The sequence below is a fragment of the Carcharhinus amblyrhynchos genome, chromosome 34 (genome assembly GCF_965287045.1).
Source record: "Carcharhinus amblyrhynchos chromosome 34, sCarAmb.v2.hapA, whole genome shotgun sequence".
Lineage (NCBI taxonomy): Eukaryota > Metazoa > Chordata > Chondrichthyes > Carcharhiniformes > Carcharhinidae > Carcharhinus > Carcharhinus amblyrhynchos.
The window spans coordinates 8,245,656-8,268,682 of record NC_137357.1 but is presented as its reverse complement, the minus strand read 5'-3'; the positions used below and the strand labels follow the sequence as shown (position 1 = coordinate 8,268,682).

The window sequence follows — 23,027 nt, the reverse complement described above, 5'->3', positions numbered from 1 at the left end:
TCCTCCTCCTCCCCCCGCCCCACTGCCATCCCATCCCATCTCAGTCGACATTTGTATTTGTAAATATTACAACGTTCCAATCTCCCATTATACACAACCTTGTGACGAAGCACAAGCTGAAGGGACCTATTAGCCTTTCAGATCAGGAGGGGGATGCTCAGACAGAAGGTGAAGAGTACAGGAGCAGTGGTCCAGGCCGGTTCATGGAGTTCATGTCCAAACATTAAGAGAGAGTTCATCCTGTCCAAGTTACATAATCTGTTCTTGAGATGCACAACATTTTGTTACAGATGGGGCACAAACAGCTCCTTGAAAGTCATTCATTTCCCTCCTGAGCAACTTTGGAAATGTTGTTGCCGTTTAGAAAAAGAACAAGCCGCCTTCTTCCAACCCAAACACTTTACATTCGGTGAAGTGCATCTAAAGTGCAGTCACTAATGTAGGGAATGTAACAGCCAATTTGCACGCAGCAAGCTCCCACGCAAAGCAATGCGATCATGATCAGGTCATTATTTCTTTTAGTTGTATTTGAATAGACTCTCCTATTCATTTTTGAAGACTGGCCTTTCCAGTTCAGCAGAGAAGGCAGCCAGGGCCTTGGTTTAATATCTCAACTTTAGGATGGTACCTCTAACAATGCAGCACCTCCTGCAAAAGACACTGTGTTTTCAACATTGAGCTTATGCTAAAACGTTGTGGCTGCTGCTTGAATCTGTGACCTTATGGATGATTATGAATGCTTGTTGGAGTTTAGAAGGATGAGGGGGGATCTTATTGAAACTTACAGGATACTGTGAGGCCTGGATAGAGTGGACATGGACAGGATGTTTCCACTCATAGGAAAAACTAGAACCAGAGGGCGCAATCTCAGACTAAAGGGATGATCCTTTAAAACAGAGATGAGGAAGAAGCCAGAGAGTGGTGAATCTGTGGAACTCTTTGCCGCAGAAGGCTGTGGAGGCCGGGTCATTGAGACAGAGATAGATAGGTTCTTGATTAATAAGGGGATCAGGGGTTATGGGGAAAAGGCAGGAGAATAGGGATGAGAAAAATATCAGCCATGATTGAATGGCGGAGCAGATTGTTTGGGCCGAGTGTCCTAATTCTGTTCCTATGTCTTATGGTACGAATGATTTGAGCTTTTGTATTGCAAGAAATGACATTTAATAATGGAGCCGACCTTTCTTTTCTTAAAAGGAATTTAATAATGGTTTATGGTGGATACAAGAAGCTGGAATCGTTCTCCAGCAGAGAAGGTTAAATGGAGATTTGATAGAGGTATTTAAAATCATGAAATGTTTAGAAAGATTAAATAAAAATTAACAATTTCCAATAGTTGAGAAGCAGAGGGCACAGGTTTAAGATGGTTAGCCAAAAAAACCCATTTTCACATTTGGACTGTGCTGCCTGAAAGGGGATGAACACAGATTCCATTGTAGCTTCAAAAAGGAATTGAGTAAAAATTTGAAGGGAGAAAGAATTAGGGATATGGCCAGCATAGTGGTTAGCACTGCTGCCTCCCAGCGCCAGGGACCCAGGTTCGATTCTTGGCTTGGGTCACTGTCTGTGTGCAGTCTGCACGTTCTCCCCATGCCCGCATGGGTTTCCTCCGGGTGCTCCGGTTTCCTCCCACAGTCCAAAGATGTGCCGGTTAAGTTGATTGGACATGATCAATTAGTCTCATGGGATTAGTAGGGTAGATGCGAGGGGTTACGGGAATAGGGCTTGGGTAGAATTGTGGTTGATGCAGACTCGATGGGCTGAATGGCCTCCTTCTGCACTGTAGTGATTCTATAATTCTATGAACTCAACTGCTCTTTGAGAGGGGAGATACAGAGTAAATGGGCTACATGGCCTTCCTTTCTTGTCACACTCGATGAAAGGCTGAAGGCACTTTGCGGATGTGTCACTAGACAGAAATTAGCCAAAGGGCGAGGCATTAGGAACAGGCTTGATTAAAGCAGCATCAATGATCTGTGTCGGAAACGACCAGTGAAACCAGTTTTTCTGAACATCAAACTAATGATCTACTCCGTAACAGTGAGAATTTACTGATGATCCTATTGACTACTGCAAATTAACCAAATTCTGCAGTAATCAGTGGATTTTTTTAACTCCCAAAGGATAGCTCTTCGCTGGGCTTTGATTCCAGGTCAATATCCATCTAGCCTCGCTGAGGTCTGGTTCCCTGATAAGCTACATCCGAAAGAGGGAGACGAGGCAAAGCTTACAGGGGGAATTTCAGAATTTTCAGCTGAAGACACAGTCAATAATAATGGAAGGATTAAAACTGTGGAGAGGGGTTTAATCAGTTCAAAACAGCGCCACAGCAGAGACTATATAATCCGACAGCAGGAAATTGGTGTGGTTCTTGATATGAGTTAAAAGGAAGTGAAGGAGTTGCTTTGATGGGAAAAGGGAAGATGTAAACCTCAGGTTGGATTTGAAGTTTATTTATTAGTGTAACAAGTAGGTTCACATTAACACTGCAATGTAGTTATCGTGAAAATCCCCTAGTTGCCACATTCTGGCACCTGTTTGGGTACAGTGAGGGAGAATTTATCGTGGCCAATGCACTTAGCCAGCACATCTTTCGGACTGTGGAAGGTAACCGGAGGAAACCCACACAGATACGGGGAGAACGCGCAAACTCCCCACAGACAGTGACCCAAAGCCAGGAATCAAACCCTTGTCCCTGGTGCTGTGAGGTAGCAGTGCTAACCACTGTACCACTGTGATTGGGTCTGAAAGTGAAAGAAAATAGCTGGATGGAGCGATAAGCTAAATTCTTTTGGAATCCCATGCCAGGAAAACTGGAGCATTGAAGGGTTGATATTTTCAGATAACTGAATAAACCAGAAACACATCCATTGTGTCACAGTGAGGGGGATGAAGGATAAACAATTTCTCCAGCCTTTCAATAAAGGACTCAAGCATGAAATCATTGTAACCTAGAAGGTTATTCCATTGTGTTTTGTCGTCTCCTTGGAAACCTTTTACTGGGCTGATAGTCTGAAGAATCTTTTACTGCAATTTGTTGCTGCCATTGGACCATTTAACTAAAGAGTTCCCCACGGACGAAGCCCAAAAGGATGATGGGAGAATGAACGGAACAAGGGTGGCAGGGAGCCCTGAGTTCAGTTTAAAGTTTATGTGTTAGTGTCACAAGGCTTACATTAACACTGCAATGGAATTACTGTGAAAGTTCCTTATTCGCCACACTCAGGCACCTCTTTGGGGACACTGAGGGAGAATTTAAATATAGCCAAAACACCTAACCAGCACATCTTTCGGACTGTGGGAAGATCTTCAGAGAAGATTTCCTTCCCTAAAAAGGGACATTATCCATGGCTTTATGACAACTGATTGTCATTTTGTGGCCACCATTAGGTTTTAAGTTTATTTATTTATCAACGTCACAAGTAGGCTTACATTAACACTGCAATGAAGTTACTGTGAAAATCCCTAGTCGCCACACTCTGGCACCCGTTCGGGTTACACTGAGGGAGAATTTAGCACCTAACCGGCACGTTTTTCAGACTGTGGAAGGAAACCAGAGCACCCAGAGGAAACGCATGCAGACGCAGGGAGAACATGCAGACTCCGCCCAGATAGTGACCCAAGCCAGGAATCGAACCTAGGTCCCTGGCACTGTGAGGCAACAGTGCTAACCACAGTGCCACTGTGTCATCCACTTCAGCTGACATTAAAATTAAAAATCGGCTGCCTTTTTTTGTTGCAGCTTCAGATTTCATAGAATCATAGAATCCCTCCAGTGCAGAAGGAGGCCATTCGGCCCATGGAGTCTGTACAAACTACAATCCCACCCAGACCATATCCCCATTTAGTCTGGCCTTGCCAGGCACTGCACAGCAGGATCACAGGTGGTTAATTAACAGTAGGGATTGGTGAGCGGGCACCTATGATATGCCGATCACAGATAGAGAGTAATAGTGGCAACCCTTGCCTCCTGCACCTGCTGCCTCCAGTCAGCAGGATTTAACAGAAGAGACAGGTACATAGAAACTAGACACTGGAGTAGGCCATTCAACCCTTCAAGCTGCTACACCATTTGTTTTGATCATGGCTGATCATCAAATTCAATATCCTGATTTCCCCCCTTCTCCCCCATATCCCTTGATCCCTTTAGCCCCAAGAGCTATATCTAATTTCTTCTTGAAATCACAACATTTTGATTTTGTGGTAGTGAATTCCACACATTCACTACCTCTATGTGAAGAAAGTTCTCCTCACCCCAGTCCAAAAAGGCTTATTCCCTTATCCTCAAACTTTAACCCTTGTTTCTGGACTCGCCCACCATCGGGAACATTCTTTCTGAATCTACCCTGTCCAATCCTGTTAGAATTTTATAAGTTTCTATGAGATCCCCTCTCACTCTTCTAAACTCCAGTGAATATGATCCTAACCGACTTAGTCTCTCTTCATATGATAGACCTGCCATCATTAGGTATGGCCAAAGAGGGCATGAAGAGTTGGCCTACAATGCAATAATGGATCAGTGTATTTTATGAGACTTCTCTAAACCTTACTGCTCAGGGCTAGAACATGGGCAGCCCATTGAATCGAAACTAATACTAGTCCTGTTTGACAGCTGAGGGGTATGCTTTATTCCAATATGAGGTTGTTTGGATTAAGTTCACAGCCAGTGTTGAATGACCAGACCTTATGACTTTACTGATAAGTTTTCAGTTGCTGACACCCTCAGCCATGCTTTTGGGCCAATGAATTCAAATCTTCTAATGCACAGACGTGTTTGAGCCTCTCGGTTGCAGCTCAGTAAGGGAGACACGAGTTCTGCTTCTTCGTGAACTTCTTTTATTTCTCTGATCCGACCCCACATACAATTCTCCACCAGCACCCAATGCCAACAGTGGCCCCTTTATATCAGTGACTGCTACTGAACAACTGACATCAAATTGGAAGGTCTGTTATCACATACCTGGGCTGGTTTCCCTAATTTCACTGTCTATCACCCTGAGCTTTAATCCAAAACTTCGCTGCCTGTGTCCTAACCCATACCAAGCATTGTTCACACATATCATTCCCGTGCCTGCTGACCTACACTGGATCCTGCCATTTGAAAACGCTCATCCTTGTTTGGAAATCCTTGCCAGGCCCCCACCCCCATCCTCCACGCTCTCTCTCCCCCCCCCGCCCCCACACACACACACACACACACACACACACACACACACACACACACACACACACACCTCATCTCCTCCAACCTCGCAATCCTCTGAGATTTTCTATTTGCCCCTCTGATGATGGCCTCTTCAGCCAAGCCCGATTTCATTGCTCCACCATTGGTGGTTCTGCCTTCAGCTGCCTGACCCCAAGCTCTAGAATCCCCTCCCTAAGATCTGTCTCTCTCTTTCTGTCTCTTGGTTTCCTCATTAAGGCACTCATTAAAACCCACCTCTTTGACTAAACATTTGGTTTTGATTTGCTGTGATTTATTATTGTCACATGTCTTGGGACACAGTAAAAACTGTTGTTTCTTGCGTGCTACACAAACAGAACACACCGTACGCAGAGTACACTGGGGAGAAGGAAAGGAGAGGGTGCAGAATATAGTGTTACAGTCACAGCTAGAGGAAAGAGAAAGATCAACTCAGTACAAGGCAGATCCATTCAAAAGTCTGACAGCAGCAGGGAAGAAGCTGTCCTTGAATTGGCTGGTACATGACCTCAGGCTCTTGTATCTGCCCCAATGAAAGAAGGTGGAAGGGAATAAGGCTGAAGACTGAATCGATGAAATAATTTATAAGTATTTTGAGAAAATTCTGAGTTCCACCCAGGCAAGATAAGTAGCCAACGAGCTCCCAAGAGGTAAGTTGGCATTTTAGATTTGAATTGATTTATTATTGTCACATGTATTGGGATACAGTAAAACAATTTTTTTGCACATTATATAGACAAAGTATACCATTCATAGAGTACATGGTGGGGAAGGGAAGGAGAGGATGAAGAATATAGTGTGACACTCATAGCTAGGCTGTAGAGAAAGATCAACTTAATATATGGTTGGTCCATTCAAAAGTCTGGTGGCAGCAGGGAAGAAGCTGTTCTCGAGTTGGTTAGTACATGACCTCAGACTTTTTTTAATCTCTTTCTCGATGGAAGAAGGTGGAAGAGAGAATGTCTGGGGTGCATTGGGTCCTTAATTATACTGACTGCTTTTCTGAGGCAGGGGGAAGTGTAGGCAGAGTCAATGGATGGGAGACTGGTTTGTGTGATGGGGTCATCTGTTCTCATATTTCCTTATGTAATCAGTGTCATACTTTGATTTTGAGTGTTCTTGTGAAGCTTGTTGGGAATGTTTCATTATATTAAAGGTGCTTTATAAATTATACTTTGTTATTGTATCCTGATGGATTAAGAATAAAGTCCTTTCCCATTTACCCATCTCGTCACAGGGAGATAATTGTTTGATGTCTGACAGTGGATAATATTTGTTTTCTTTCCTTTTAGGGAGATGTCATCAACACTCAATGTGGATACCAGACGCTATCCAAAGAGGTGAGTAATGAGCTACACCCAAAACATCAATTTGCCTTTTCTACACCCAGGTATCCATGTTTTAATTCTGTTGACTCCTATGCTCAGTAATTTGGCTTGCCGTCATTTATTCCTGTCTGGGTGTAACACAGACCAGATTCTTCTCTCTCTTGATACTGAGTGTCAGTGAACTGTTCAACTGCAGAAGCAGCAGAGCCAAGTACCAATTCTGTCTATACGGGAATGCTGGATAGCAAATAGTTGGGTGAGACCAGCTGTAATGGGCAGGCACAGTGGTTAGCACTGCTGCCTCACAGCGCCACGGACCCAGGTTCGATTCCTGGTTTGGGTCACTGTCTGTGTGGTATTTGCACATTCTCTCTGTGTCTGCGTGTTTCCCCTGGGTGCTCCAGTTTCCTTCCACAGTCCGAAAGACATGCTGGTAAGGGTGCATTGACCATTATAAATTCTCCCCCCGTGTACCCAAACAAGCGCCGGACTGTGGGGATTTTCACAGGAACTCCGGTTTCCTCTCACAATCCAAAGACGTGCGGGCTAGGTGCTCTGGCCATGATAAATTGCCCCTTAATGTCCAAAGGTGTTCAGGTTAGGTAGTTTGACCATGTTAAATTGCCCGTTAGTATTCCGGGATGTTAGAGGGATTAACAGGGTAAATGTGTATGGTTACAGGGATAGCGCATCAGTGGGATTGTGGTCGGTGTAGATTTGATGGGCTGAATGGCCTCCTTCTGCACTGTAGTGGCTCTATGATCTTCCCTGATGACTGATGCAACAAGCTGAATTACAGTTGTCCTCCTGGTTAAAGGCAGCCTAATGATTGAACGTGACTGACTCTCGAACTGTACAGCTTAAATACCAGCGCTGGGGAAGCAATTCACTGCTCTTCAAATTCGACTGCCTTCCCCTGGGGGCCTGAGGAGCTGAACCACTTGACATTGTGTGAGTCATTATGTTGTAAGCTCCTGTCTCTTAATCTGGCTGTACTGGAAAAGTGTTGACAAGGTTTTAAAGTTATTTGTTATTGTCACAAGTTGGCTTACATTAACACAACAGTGAAGCTACTGTGAAAATCCCCTAGTCGCCACACTCTGGTGCCTGTTCGGGTACACTGAGGGAGAATTTAGCACAGCTGTACCACCGAACCAGCTCACCTTTCGGACTGTGGGAGGAAACCAGAGTACCCAGAGGAAACACGCAGATGGGTGGAGACTCCATGCAGATAGTGACCCAAGTTGGGAATTGAACCTGGCTCTCTGGCGCTGTGAGGCAGCAGTGATGTGAGGCTATGCCACCCTGCCAATATTCCCTGTGTAATATCATCAGTTATAGGAGAAACAAGAATATTGGTCATCTATAAAACTGGTTAAACCTAATCTAGAATATTGTGGCCAATTCTGAGCAGCATGCAGTTGGAAGAATGTCAGGTTCCTGAGGAGTGTGAAATGAAGACTTGCTGGAGTGATATCCAGGATTAGGTACTTCAGTTACACGGAGAAACTGGGGATGACCCGCCCCCCCCTCCCCCCGGGGCAGAATAGGTGAAGGGAAATCAGAGGTTTCCAAAATTATGAATGGTTTTGACAGAGTAATTCAAGAGAAATTATTTCTCAGGGCAGACAGATCTCAATAGTCAGAGGTAACGATGGTCATTGGGAAAGGATCATCGAATTCTACAGTGCAGAAGGAAGCCACTTAGCCCATCTGCACCAACCACAACCCCACTCAGACCCTATCCCCCTCAGCCAATGCATTTACCCTTGCTACTCCCAGATACTAAGGGGCAAGTTAGCATGGCCAATCCCCCAAACCCACATATCTTTAGAGTGTGGGAGGAAACCAGAGCACCTGGAGGAAACCCACACAGACACGGGGAGAATGTCTGTGCGGAGTTTGCACAGTGACCCAAGCCAGGAATCGAACCCAGGTCCCCAGCGCTGTAAGGCGGCAGTGCTAACCACTGTGCCATACTAAGGCAGGGGACAAGGAGTTTTTTTCCACACAGTAGGTTTTATGATCTGGAAAACATTGTCTGAATTGGTCGTGGAAGAAGATTCAACAGTAACTTTCAAAAAATAATTGGATACAGGTTTGAAAAGGGAAAAACTAAACTGAAAGGCTGTAAACAAAGAGCAGCATGAAATGTGAATAATGAGACAGGCACAGTGGGCTGAATGGCCTTATTCCCAGCACTGCACTTACCACCTCACCAGAGAGGTGATAAAGGCAGGCAGGCTGGTAAAATTGGGCATGCAGCTTGCTAATCGCTTTCCAATGAAAGCTAAAACCTTTTAAATTGACATCGTGCCTGTTTTGGGCATGCTCCCAATTTGTATGGATCTCTGAGAGTTGTGGATGATTCTTGTTGCGTCATACACCCACAGTGGTTAGCACTGCTGCCCCACAGCGGCAGGGACGCAGGTTCAATTCCCAGCTTGGGTCACTCTCTGTATGGAGTCTGCACATTCTCCCTGTGTCTGCATGGGTTTCCCCCGGGGGCTCCGGTTTCCTCCCACAATCCGAAAGACATGCTGGTTAGGTGCGTTGCTAAATTCTGCCTCTGTGTGCCTGAACGGGCACTGGAGTGTGGTGACTCAGGGATTTTCACAGTAACTTCGTTGCAGTGTTAATGTAAGCCTACTTGTGACTGATAAATAATCTTTAAAAGTTCACTTGATATTTGTTGTTACTTGAACTCTAGAGCAACTCATCAAAAGTTTTCTCAGCAACCTGCTGGTGTGTCCACTTAGAGAGATCTAAACTGTTCCCTTCACCTCAGAGCACGATCACCATCTGAACTATAAGATGCTGTTCAGTCTCTGTGGCTTCCTCTCTTTGGACCCCTGTTGCTAGGCAATAGCACAGTTTTTCTCAACTTTGTTTTTTTAGCTTCCTGACAAAACCTCTAGAGTCTTAATGCCTCATGGGAAATGCAACTATACAAACAGCCCCAGACCTGCTCTCTACTGTAAACTGAAGCCAGACCCAAGTTTAAAACTTATTCCTAATACCCACAAGTACAACTTAAACAACTCTCCATTATGCATTTGAGGCAGCACGATGGTTCACACTGCTGCCTCGTGGCTCCAGAACGCTGGATTCAATTCTGGCCTAAGGTAACTGTGTGGAGTTTGCGTATTCGCTCTGTGGATTTCCTCTGAGAGCTCTAGTTTCCTCCCATACTCCAAAAGATATGCTGGTTATGTGGATTGGCCGTGCTAAATTGTCTCTTAGTGTCTAAAGATGTGCGGGTTAGGTGGATCGGCCATGGTAAATTGCCCATTCGTGTCCAAAGATGTGTAGGATAGGTGGATTAGTCATGATAAATTGCCCTTTAATGTCTAAAGATGTGTAGGTTAGGTGGATTAAGCATGCTAAATTGTCCCTTGGTGTCCAAAGATGTACAGGTTTGGGGGATTGGCCATGCTAAATTGTCCCTTGGTGTCCAAAGATGTACAGGTTTGGGGGATTGGCCATGCTAAATTGTTTCTTCGTGTCTAAAAATGTGCAGGTTAGGGGGATTGGCCATGCTAAATAGCCCGTTAGTGTCTAAAGATGTGTAGGTTAGGGGGATTGGCCATGGTAATTGTGCAAGTTCACGGGGATAGGGTGGAGGGGAGGCCCTGGGTGGGATGCTCTTTTAAGGAAGCAGTGTAGATCCGATGGACCGAATGGCCTCCTTCTGCGCTATAGGGATTCTATGATTTCCTCACAGCAGCCCTTGTTATTGTTCCTCACTCATTCATTATACCAAGAGCTGATTCTTAAACACTTGATCGGTTTCAGTGAGTTACCAGCAACACCCTAATACAAAACCGAATGGAGACCAGTAGCATACAAAGTGCTCTCGTGGAAAAGGATACAGTGTACACCAGTTTGAGGGTTTATTGTGTCTGATGTAAAACTGATATAATTACATAAAAAGCCTTGTCAAAGTGCACTTGAGAGTTGAAGTCTGCCACCTGATATTCATTGATATTCTTGGGGCAAGCTGTAGGTGCATCATAATGGAATGTTATTTTTTGAGTTTGTATCAAGTGTTTCTCTGATTTAGTTTGTTCCCTGTGCCGTGAGAGCTCCAGCTGTTGCAAAAATAAAATAAATATATATCAAAGATCTTCAGAATTGTCACCTGTCGAACTGTTTGCATTGCTCAGACTCAATTTTGACAAAGTGAATAGCACTGAGGGGGCGTAATAAGTCTTCACCAATATCCCTTTATTTACAATTCTAACAGCAGTACAGAGTGCGAGCAGTCAGCGATCTACCTTCGTGAGTGCCAGAGGAACTGACAGTCCCGTTAAATACAAGGAAAAGACTCCTGCACCGATCACAATTTCACCCAGGACCTATCCCCGTAACCCCATGTATTTACCCTGCTAGTCTCGTTGACAATAAGGAGCAATTTATCACAGCCAATCCATCTAACCTGCACATTTTTTGGAGTGTGGGAGGAAACTGGAGCGGCCAGTGGAAACCCACGCAGACACAGGGAGAATGTGCAGACTCCACACAGTCACCCAAGGACGAAATTGAACCCAGGTCCCTGGCACTGTGAGGCAGCAGTGCTAACCACCGTGCTGCCCTTACACTCTCTTACCTTAATCAAGGAGTTCATACTCCAATAGCCAACCTCATTGGCCTGATTGAAGTCATTATAGAGGGAAGCTTTATAAAATCCTGGTACGATTCAGTTTTGGGTTGCAGGATTCCTGCCGAGCTCCAGCCCACCCACCTGCCTGCCCCCTCCCTGCACGGTTATCTAGGGTGTAGTCACACACATCACATTAGCACACCCAATTAATTTCTGTTAAATGCAAAAACACAGCAGTACTACCTGACCTATTGCTGTAAACTGACCTACTTCCTGTTGATCTACCTTGATCCAGCTTGACAATATTTGGGCCTTGCCTGGTAATTATGAGAATCAATAGGTGAGTGGGAGTGGGTGAATCCTCAAGTGTCAGATTAGTGATAGTAAATTTGTCCCTAAATCAGAAGTTTGAGAGTTCAGGTCCCACAGCAGAACCTGTTAATGTTGCCTTCTTCTCTTCAACGTAAACATGCACATGGATTAGTGAAACAATAATGTGGATTCTTTATTTAAAGATGTATATAGATAGTCTTCACCCAGAGGTTAAGCATAATATGTCTTAATCTCTACCCTGCTGCTTGCAGACTGACTTCAAGTTGTGGCACTACCACATCACATCCCCTGTCAATGTATATAATGATTGACTGCAGTTTTATATACCCTGAGAAGTGCATGCATATCATATCACAACAGTGTAAGGGCAGCACGGTGGCAAAGTGGTTAGTGCTGCTGCCTCACAGTGCCAGGGACCCGAGTTCAATTCCACCCTTGGGTGACTGTGTGAAGTTTGCACATTCTCCCTGTGTCTGAGTGGGTGTCCTCTGGCTTCCTCCCACAGTCCAAAAATGTGCAAGTTAAGTGGATTGGCCATGATAGATTCCTCCTTATTGTCAGGGAGATTAGCAGGGTAAATACATGGGGTTGCAGGGTTAACAGGACATTTCTAGAGGGCTAGAATACAAGAGCAGGGATAGAACATAGAACATTACAGCGCAGAACAGGCCCTTCGGCCCACGATGTTGCGCCGACCAATTAAAAAAGCAATGACCCTCTAACCTAAACCAATCCCTTTCCATCCATAAACCTATCCACGGATCTCTTAAACGCCCCCAAACTAGGCACATTTACAACTGCAGCAGGCAGGGCATTCCAATCCCTCACCACCCTCTGGGTAAAGAACCTACCTCTGACATCCGTCCTATAACTACCACCCCTTAATTTAAAGCTATGCCCCCTCGTGCTAGCTTTCTCCATCCGAGGAAAAAGGCTATCACTGTCCACCCTATCTAAACCTCTAATCATCTTGTATGTTTCAATAAGGTCCCCTCTTAGCCGCCTTCTTTCTAACGAAAACAACCTCAAATCCCTCAGTCTCTCCTCATAGGACCTTCCCTCCATACCAGGCAACATCCTGGTAAACCTCCTCTGCACCCTCTCCAATGCCTCCACATCCTTCCTATAATGTGGGGACCAGAACTGCACACAATACTCCAAGTGCGGCCGCACCAGAGTTTTGTACAGTTGCAACATGACGTTGCGGCTCCTAAATTCAGTCCCCCTACCAATAAATGCCAAGACACCATATGCCTTCCTAACAACCTTATCTACTTGATTCCCAACTTTCAGGGATCTATGTACACATATACCTAGATTCCTCTGTTCATCAACGCTATTCAGAGTCCTACCGTTAGCCCTATACTCCACACATCTGTTATTCCTGCCAAAGTGAATTACCTCACACTTTTCCGCATTAAACTCCATCCGCCACCTCTCGGCCCAGCTCTGCAACTTGTCCAAGTCCCTCTGTAAACTATGACACCCCTCTTCACTATCTACCACACCTCCGACTTTGGTGTCATCAGCAAATTTACTGATGCACCCAACTATACCCTCATCCAGATGATTTATAAAAATTACAAACAGCAGTGGCCCCAAAACAGATCCCTGAGGCACACCACTTGTAACCAAACTCCATGACGAATACTTACCATCAACCACCACCCTCTGTCTCCTATCTGCTAGCCAATTCCTGATCCAATTAACTAAATCACCCTCAATCCCATACATCTGCATTTTCTGCAGAAGCCTTCCATGGTGAACCTTATCAAACGCCTGTACTGCTGAGACTGGATGAGGTTCTGGTCAGACCGTATTTGGAATGTTGTGAGCAGTTTTGGGCTCCATACCTAAGGAAGGATGTGCTGGCCTTGGAGAGGGTCCAGAGGAGGTTCACAAGAATGATCCCAGGAATGAAGGGCTTGCCACATAAGGAGCGGTTGAGGAATCTGGGCCTATACTCAATGGAGTTTAGAAGGATGGGGGGATGGGATTCTAATTGAAACTTACAGAATACTGAGAGGCCTGGATACAGTGGACATGGAGAAGCTGTTTCCACTAGTGGGAGAGACTGGAACTCAGAATACAACTTCAGAGTGAAGGGACGCTCCTTTAAAACTGCAATGAGGAGGAGGGTTTGGTGAATCTGTGGAACTCATTGTCACAGAGGGCTGCAGAGGCCAGCTCATTGAGTGTCTTTAAGATAGAGATAGATAGGTTCTTGATCAGTAAGGGGACCAAGGCTTATGGGGAGATGGCAGGGAAATTGGGATGAGAATCATATCAGCCATTATTGAATGATGGACCAGACTCGATGGGCTGAATGGCCTAATTCTGTTCTTATCATACCTTATGGTCTTATGATAGGGCCTGGGTGAGATTGTTTCAGTGCAGGTTCAATGTGCCAAATAGCCTCTTTCTATGCTTTAGGGATTCCATGATTCTGTGAGTGTAGTACTGAATGTGAGTGTAGCACTGTAGGAGGTGCTGGTCTTCCAGTGAATGTAATCTGTCCTCTCAAGTGCAATTCTAAAAAAATTCCCATGGAGTTCTTTCTGAAGAACGTAAGAACAAGGAGCAGGAGTCAGCCATCTGGCCCCTTGAGCCTGCTCCGCCATTCAATAAGATCATGGCTGAGCTTTTTGTGGATTAGCTCAACTTACCCGCCCGCTCACCAGAACCCTTAATTCCTTTATTGTTCAAAAATTTATCTATCCTTGCCTTAAAAACATTCAATGAGGTAGCCTCAACTGCTTCACTGGGGAGGGAATTCCACAGATTCACAACCCTTTTGAGTGAAGAAGTTCCTCCTCAGCTCAGTCCTAAATCTGTTCCCCCTTATTTTGAGGCTTTGCCCCCTAGTTTTAGTTTCACCCGCCAGTGGAAACAACCTCCGTGCTTCTATCTTATCTATTCCCTTCACGTTTCTGCAAGATTCTCCCCTTATCCTTCTGAGGTCTCCTGGCTCAGAAGGTAACGTACTCCCCTCTGAACCACACCTGAGGGGAAGAGTTTCAGGTCCCAGGAAGCAGTGAATGAGTGAGTCATGCAGACTGGGGCAAAGTTCTGGGTATGAAGTGATTGGAGAGGAAATTGAGATGACAGGAACAAGAAGCACGTCGTCTCCATGTCAGTAAATGATGTCACAGCACAGATGAAATTGTTCCTTGGGGAAGAAGCAACTGATCTGAAACAGAATTTCAACATAACACAGGCTATATCAGTAACTAAATGTAATAGGAAGAACTTTCCAGATAGTACAGTCTGCTGCTGGCAGTAATTGAGGTGAGAGGTGACCTGAGTTTTGTGTTGAGCTGCAACATGTGAAATAATGATAACAAGAGGACAGGTTTCAGTTTCAGGCCACTGACAGCACTCTTGCTGGTCTCTACATGAAGCAAACAAAATAAGTATTCAATCAGAAACCGGAATGGTCAACTTTGAACATCACCTTATCTGCTTTGAGCAGTTGGCAATCCCTCCTGTTCTTGGAAATGTGACCCTGTTCGAAAATTCACAAATTCAGAGCACCATTGGTGACCCATTGGTCTCTTTCCAGACGTTTGCTCACGTGTGTGTGTGTGCATGTGTGTTTTGTGTGTCTGTGTACGTGTGTGTGCGTATATGAGCGTGTGTGTGTGTCTGTGTGTCTGTGCGTGTCACATTATTACACAGTTACTGCTTTTTGCTCCTATTGAATAGCAGCAAAAAAAAATTGTCTAGATTTTGTTCTCATTCACTGTATTTCCCTCCCTTCAGGAAGAGTTAGAATGACTTCTTCCTTTCAGAAGAGGTGAATCAGCTGAATATGACAGAGCGCAGCAGGGCTAAGAATAAGTCAAATGGACAATGGATTTTGCTGTCAGCTTTCTCCTTGCCCCACTGCTGGCAGCCCAGGTTTTCTGAGGCTCTGAAAACAAAGATACATGCTGGAATTTTACCGCCTCACTCCCCCAAGGCTTGTAAGATCACACCCGAGACCAACAGAGTTCTGCAGGGCCTCACCCACCCAGAATCAGGGCGAGGCGGTAAAATTCAGACCTTGCTCATGTTTAGTGTCCTTTCCAACATGGCCCCATCCACAGGCCAACTGTAACTTCAGTAGGCAAGCAACAACAAGGCTTTTCAACCAGCCAGATCGGAAAATCCTCATCCAGATGTGCAGGGCTGAATTTAGCTGTGCCAAGTCCAGATTCAGTCAGAAATGGTTTAGGGAGGAATCATTAAACACAATGCTGATCTGTTTTTCTTCTGGTTTTATACACAGCGCTTCGAGGTCGATACGATCATCCACGTTCGAGGCTGTGTCGACGCCGTCAATCTGTGGTTCCAGGATAACATTGGCATCACGGTGGGAATTCTTGCTGCGTTGCTCCTGCCGCAGGTAATCTCTTGATTCATGTTGCCACGCTGTTAATCCTCTTTCTGTACTGAGGCTCGAGAAGAAAAGAGTGACGAACAGGTTGCTAAATAGCCCCCTTGGATATGTGACAATGCCAGTGACTTTACACAAAACTCTGAGTCATTGACATTTATGAACAATGGGGTTGTTTCATTTTGTTCAGGTTTCTGCATTCGTCAAAGTCAGCAGCGATCGTTTATGAATAGGCAACAGGGACAGGCCGCTTAACATCTTCTGCCAGAGATGAATTTTCCCCAAAAAATATCATTTCATACAAGAAATTGGCATGTTGCCCTTCATTGCGAGAGGTTTTGAGTACAAGAGCAGGGATGTGCTGTTGTAATTATACAGGATCCTTGGTGAGGCCACACCGAGAGTATTGTGTGCAGTTTTGGTCTCCTTCTCTGAGGAAGGACGTTCTTGCTGTCGAGGTAGTGCAGCGCAGGTTTACCAGGCTGATTCTGGGGATGGCAGGGCTGATGTATGAGGAGAGATTGACTAGGTTAGGATTGTTTTCGGGTGGGGGGATCTCATAGAGATTTGTAAATTTTTAATAGGACTCGACAGGGTAGATGCAGGGAGGATGTTCCTGATGGTGCGGGGAGGCCAGAACCAGGGGTCACAGTCTGAGGATTCGGGGTAGACCGTTTAGGACGGAGATGAGGAGACATTTCTTCACCCGGTGAGCCTGTGGAATTCATTCCCACAGGAAGTAGTTGATGCCAAAACATTGAATGCATTCAGAAGGCGGCTGGATATAGCACTTGGGGTGAATGGGATCAAAGGTTATGGGGAGAAAGCAGGATTAGGCTATTGAGTCGGACGATCAGCCATGATGTGATGAATGGCGGAGCAGGCTCAAAGGCCGAATGGCCTCCTCCAGCTCCTATCTTCTTTGTTTCCATGTTTAAAACCAGTATGATCCCCACGTGAAACGCATCGGTTTGGAGTCTCCAGGCGTGTGACTTGCCCGAACTGGCTCACAACTGTACACTGTTAACAGTAGCATTTAAACACTCCCTCTGCACTCACAGGCAGTCAAGCCAGGAGGATGGCAGTGCAGAGAGCACTGGAGCCAGATCTCGAAAGGCTTCTGGACACAGTAGAGGAGAGGGCTGTCACGCTGTATACCACCCCCCCCCCAACCCCTCCCCACCACCACCAGTGGGTAGGTGACCCAGAAGCAGGGAAGCAAGTGCGGCCTGGAATGTAGTGGCTGCAGCAGTCAGTGCCAGTGGACTGGTGACTGCTGCCCAATCCCGGAAGGAAATGAGCAACCTCTTTCAGGCTGCAAGTATGAGTGTATATCTGTCACACCTGGAATATCCACATCAGTCCCCTGTGCTAACCACTGTGCCACTGTTGCCCCAAGAGTCTCATGCTCTACCGACTGAGCTAGCTGGGCATGCGGCTTACTCCACGCAGCTATTCCACGGGAATTGGAGCTTTCCCATTGTGGAGTCCTAGTCAGTTCTGAATACTTGGTTCTGGTGGCTTCTGGATGCTCTGTGCAGATCTAAGTAGCTGCTCAGGGGTTCATGCTGCATTTTGAAGCATAAAATTCAACTGCATTTTTAAACATTTGTTCAAAAGATATGTGTGTCGCTGGCTGGACCAGCCTTTATTGTCCACCCCTAATTGCCCTTGAGAGGGCAGGGTCAACCACATTGCTGTGGGTCTGGAATCACATACAGGCCACACCAGGTAAGGAGTGTAGGCTACCTTTCCTCAAGGACATTAGTGAATCAGATGGGGTTTTGCAACAGTGGTTTCATGGTCATCATTAGACTTTTAATTCCAGATTTTTATTACATTCAAATTTCACCATCTGCCTTGGTGAATTCAAACACAGGTCTCTGGATTACTAGTCCAGTGACAACACTCCATTGCCTCCCCAGCACGTGCAAAGGGCATGATCCTCCTTGACAGTTTTGTTTTATGCTTCTGTGGGATGTGGATGTCATTGGCTGGGCCACCATTTATTGCTCATCCCTGGGGGCATTCAAGAGTCACCACATTGCTGTGGCTCTGGAGTCACATGTAGGCCAGATCAGCTAAGGACATGCCTCCCCAGCATGTGCCGAGGGCAGACTTCCTTCCCTAAAGGACATTAGTGAGCCAGATGGATTTTTACAACAATCGACAATGGCTTCATGATCATCATTAGATTTTTAATTCCTTTTTTTTATTGAATTCAAATTCCACCATCTGCCGTGGTGGCATTTGAACCCAGATGCCCAGAGCATTACTCTGGGTCTCTGGATTACCAGTCCAGTGACAATACCACTTTGCCACCTTCTCCCTGTACGTGGTACGCAGTGGGACCTTCTGAATTTGTGTGGGATTGGGGATTCTCTAATATAAACTTCCATCGTACTTGGCAGAGTTGTGCATTGACAATTACCCAGAATAAAACACACAATGGAATTTAGGAATTATTCTAATGCAGTTGAAACATCTTGAGCCACTTCACACTCTACTGCCACTCCGTGCACTGCGAGCAACATAGAATCTGTGGGGAAACGTCTCCACAAATGTCACAGAAACAAAAATCCTCTTGTCGTTGAACCCAGCTGCATGGGAATTTGGCTGAGGGGAAAACTTCTGATTGTTAGATGAGAATATATTGTCGAACTTGCCGGACAAAATTTGATGTAGCATTTATTGAGGCTGAATTTGTATGATGGATTCTTTAGTGCGGGTGCACCTCTCAGTTCTTCGTCCTGTAGTTTTGCGAATTGAACGAATCCGGAAAGAATTGTGAGTTTAATAGCACAGAGTCAAATCTAATTGATAGATCTCTAACAGACCCTGGCCTCGAATGGGCTCGTGGACAAAAGGTACAAGACACTCAGTCCTTTTGCCCCAGCAGTTGTTGAGTAATTCCTGATTCTTCTGTTGACAAACATGGGTTTGAAAGAAATATTCTTCAGTTTACTCATACTGAATTGACTCTGCAGTTGTTCAAAGAATTTTTCAAACCTTGTTAGAAAAGCAGAAAGGTCAGGTGAAAGCAGTATTAATCTAGATGAGAAGTTAGCATGTCCTTGTTCTCAGAAAAGCTGATGGGACAGAATGTTCTCACTGAATAAAGATTGTGTACACTGCATGGGCGTAATGGGATTGAAGATTTGAACTGACAGATATTTCAAAGAACCATTAACTTGGATCAAGGATGTATGTGGCATTGTAAGGTCTACATTCTGTTAGGAATAACAGATGGTGCTTGTAATTCGTGTAATGAATTAGTTCATCTGATCGAAGGCCAGGCTGCACAGGAAACGCACTCTCCTGAATTCACAAAGATTGCTAGTCAGAACAAATGATCTCTGGCCATTAAGATAATCATTGAATAGTATTTTAACCCCTTCTGCCTACCCAGCCTGGCCATGAGGTGGAGATGCCGGAAGTAGATGTGGAAGTAAGAAGTCTCACAGTACCAGGTTTAAGTCCGACAGATTTCTCCAACTAAACCTGTTGGACTCCTTACTGTGCCCAGCCTGGGGGAGGGGGCACGGTGCAGACAGGAAGTTAAAATGGTAGACGGGAAGGATTTATGCCATCTGACGAGAATGTGATTTGACAGCTGTGAGAATGAAAAGATTTAGTTTTTAAGCTTGCTAATTCTGCTGTGTAAATCTTCCTCCCTGTTGCCACTTTCAACACCTGCTGCAGTGGGACTGCTCTTTGTAACGGGCACAGGAGGGATTTTAGACAGTGGACCGGGACTGACAACCTGGCAATGCTGCCAACCTAGTCCCCCGGGAGTGTCTTAAAAGTTGAGTGTTTTGTGACTTAACATTCGATGCCTGCGTTCTGGATAGATACTTTGAAAGGTTATTTGTTAGTGTCACAAGTAGTCTTACACCTACACCACAATGATGCAACTGTGAAAATTTCCTAGTCACCACACTCTGGCGCCTGTCCGGGTACACAGAGGGAGAATTTAGCACCTAACTAGAATGTCTTTCAGGCTGTGGGAGCACCCGGAGGAAACACACACAGACACAGGCAACATGTGCAGACTCCACACAGATAGTGACCCAAGCCAGGAATCGAATCCAGGTCCCTGGCACTGTGAGGCAGCAGTGCGAATCACTGTGCCACCCTAGGGTTGAGTGATGCCAGGCTAATCTCTGAGTAAAATGTAAAATTGCACGTGCGTCATTAGGTATAAACGCCCCAGTGCTTACTGAATAATGGAGCATCTTGGGTTATGGTCTATGTCATGTAATGTACCTATTATATCCAGTTCAAAACATACAGCCTTGCAGTTCTGACTGTCCTTTCATGCAGACCACAGCAAATGCACTGACATTTCACTAACTACCCCAGATCAGATGTTGGAGCTGTTTCTCGCTATCTGAAGTATGTGCTCTCCAGGATTATTTAAAAAGAAGTAAAGCCTCCTGGAAAACAAGCTTGTCTCCACTCTGCATGGCGAAAGCATAAAAGCCAAGTTAGCAGAAGCAGCTCGATAATATTCATGATTGTTGAGGAAGGAGCACAAACTTTTTCGCAACCACTCCATAGCAAAGGGGCCACATCATTGGAGAATCCAAAGGGATCAGAGAGGCATAGGATCCCTACAGTGGAGAAACAGCCCATTTTGTCCATGAGTGTGCACCAACTCTCCAACAGAGCATCTCACCCAGACACTATCCCTGTAATGTCACATACTTACCCTAGTAATCCCCCTAACCATCGCATCCTAGAACATGTAGGGACAATTTAGCATGGCCAATCCATCTAACCGGAGCACCCGGTGGAAACCCATGCAAACATGGGGAGAACGTGCAAACTCCACACAGGCAGTCACCTAGGCTGGGAGTTGAACCTGGGTCCCTGGCGCTGTGAGGCAGCAGTGCTAACCACTGTGCCATGTGCCACATCTTCTGTACTTTTGGTTACATGACAAAAAACGTCAATGATTAACCGAAAGAGAAGCCATTACAGTAGCTTCTCAAGAAGTGTTTTATTTGCAAAGTTATGATTGAACGTGGAACCTCCCTGTGACGATAATCACTCTCTTATTGAAGTGACTTGTATTATTGGGTGGAATTTTACAGCACAAGGCTGGAAAATGCAGCAAGCCATTCAAAATCCCAAGGCCTTTGGCAGGACTGGAAGATCCCGCTAGCGGGGAAGGCTGTAAGATTCCACATGTTCTTTCTAAAATGAGTAGCTACTGCTGTCCAGCATGGTGGCACAGTAGTTGGCACTGCTGCCTCACAGCACCAGGGATCTGGGTTCGATTCCCGACTTGGGTTACCTCTGTGTGGATTCTGAACGTTCTCCCCGTGTCTGTGTGGAGTTTCCTCCGGGTACTCTGATTTCCTCCCACAGTCCAAAAGACATGCTGTGGTTAGGTGCTAAATTCTCCCTCAATGTAGCTGAACAGGTGCCAGAATGTGGTGACTAGGGGATTTTCTCAGTAACTTAATTGTAATCTTAATGTACCCTACTTGTGACTAATATAGAAACTTTAGTTATTGATCATTTTAGCTGAGTGCTCCAAGTATTTTAGTACAATCAATTAGTGGGTTAGTAGACTTTGTATTGTTCTGCAGTAACAACATTGACCACTTAGTTTCCTGGTTCAATTGCCTTGCATTACTTGAAAACATACCCACCTCTAACAAAAGCTTCTATTGCCTGAAACCCTTTCTGTTCTTGAAGATAAGGAATGTTCGTGCTGGGGAATGGAGCCTATTCCTGTGAAATGTTGCCATGTTAACATTGCTTGGCCACATTATCAGATCAAGCTGCCTGTCATGTCCCATGCAGTGTGTTCCAGTCTGGACCTCAGTGTAGCATCCCCACTGCAAACAACCAGTGATTGGCCTGGATCCCAGTTCAGAGGGCCACTTTTAAATTTGAGGGTCAACGTTCCAGCTTGAAGCATTTTGCAGGCTGGAACATGTACTTCACAGAAGCAGTTGAGACAACACTGAATCCAAAATCTGTCGTCTGTTTCAGAAAGAGCCACAGATTAGATATGCTGAATCCTCATCCATCTCAACCAGATCCAACAAGCTCAGAGCTTGTGCAGGCAAATCTTTGTCTGAATGATACCAGATGCTAGTGCCTCCCACCCCCACCCCGCCTACCCACCCCCAAGGTTCTTAGCCTGTTCAGTTTCAGTGTAGAACAGGCAACCATTAATAGACCTGCAGAAAAGTGTTTTTTCCTGGAGGCTATAGTTTGCCCAGTTACAAAGTGAACATAAGGGCAGCACGGTGGCACAGTGGTTAGCACTTTTGCCTCACAGCTCCAGGGACCTGTGTTCAATTCTGGCCTTGGGTGACTTTACACATGTGCAGTTTTGCATATTCTCTCCATGTCTGCATGGGTTTCCTCTGGGCGCTTTGGTTTCCTCCCACAGTCCAAAGATGTGCAGGTCAGGTGGATTCACCATGCTAAATTGCCCCTTAGTGTCCAAAGATGTGCGGGTTAGGTGGATTGGCCATGCTAAATTACCCCTTAGTGTCCAAAGATGTGCGGGTTAGGTGGATTGGCCATGCTAAATTACCCCTTAGTGTCCAAAGATGTGCGGGTTAGGTGGATTGGCCATGCTAAATTACCCCTTAGTGTCCAAAGATGTGCAGGTTAGGTGGATTGGCCATGCTAAATTACCCCTTAGTGTCCAAAGATGTGCAGGTTGAGTGGATTGACCATGATAAATTACCCCTTAGTGTCCAAAGATGTGCAGGTTAGGTGGATTGGCCATGCTAAATTACCCCTTAGTGTCCAAAGATGTGCAGGTTAGGTGGATTGGTCATGCTAACTTGTCCCTTTGTGTCCAAAGATGTGCAGGTTAGGTGGATTGGTCATGCTAACTTGTCCCTTTGTGTCCAAAGATGTGCAGGTTAGGTGGATTGGCCATATTAAATTGCCCCTTAGTGTCCAAAGATGTGTAGATTATGTGTATTGGCCATGCTAAATTGCTCCTTAGTGTCCAAAGATGTGTAGGTTAAGGGGATTAGTAAATACTTGGGGCTGAATGTCCTCCTTCTGCACTGTAGAGGATTGGTGAAAATTGTTTGCTCTGTTGACATTTTTAACCTTTTATTAATATAGTCCCGCAATAATCAAACTCCGAGGTTATTCGTGCAGGAAAGAATGCTGAATGAATTCAAAGTAAAAAAGTAATCT

General features: G+C 45.4%; 1 protein-coding gene across 3 annotated transcripts in view; it reads left to right on the top strand.

Moving 5' to 3' along the window:
* The window catches only part of LOC145361388 (tetraspanin-15), a 154,158-nt gene that overhangs the window by 112,458 nt on the left and 18,673 nt on the right, over positions 1–23,027 (top strand). For all 3 annotated transcript variants that reach the window (XR_013889827.1, XM_080217085.1, XM_080217086.1), the window contains exons 6-7: positions 6,496–6,543; positions 15,738–15,854. Coding sequence is in view for 2 of the 3 variants with exons in the window: in XM_080217085.1 (XP_080073211.1) it covers positions 6,496–6,543; positions 15,738–15,854 (165 nt within the window). In the remaining variant the exon portion in view is untranslated. The remainder of the gene's footprint in view (positions 1–6,495; positions 6,544–15,737; positions 15,855–23,027) is intronic.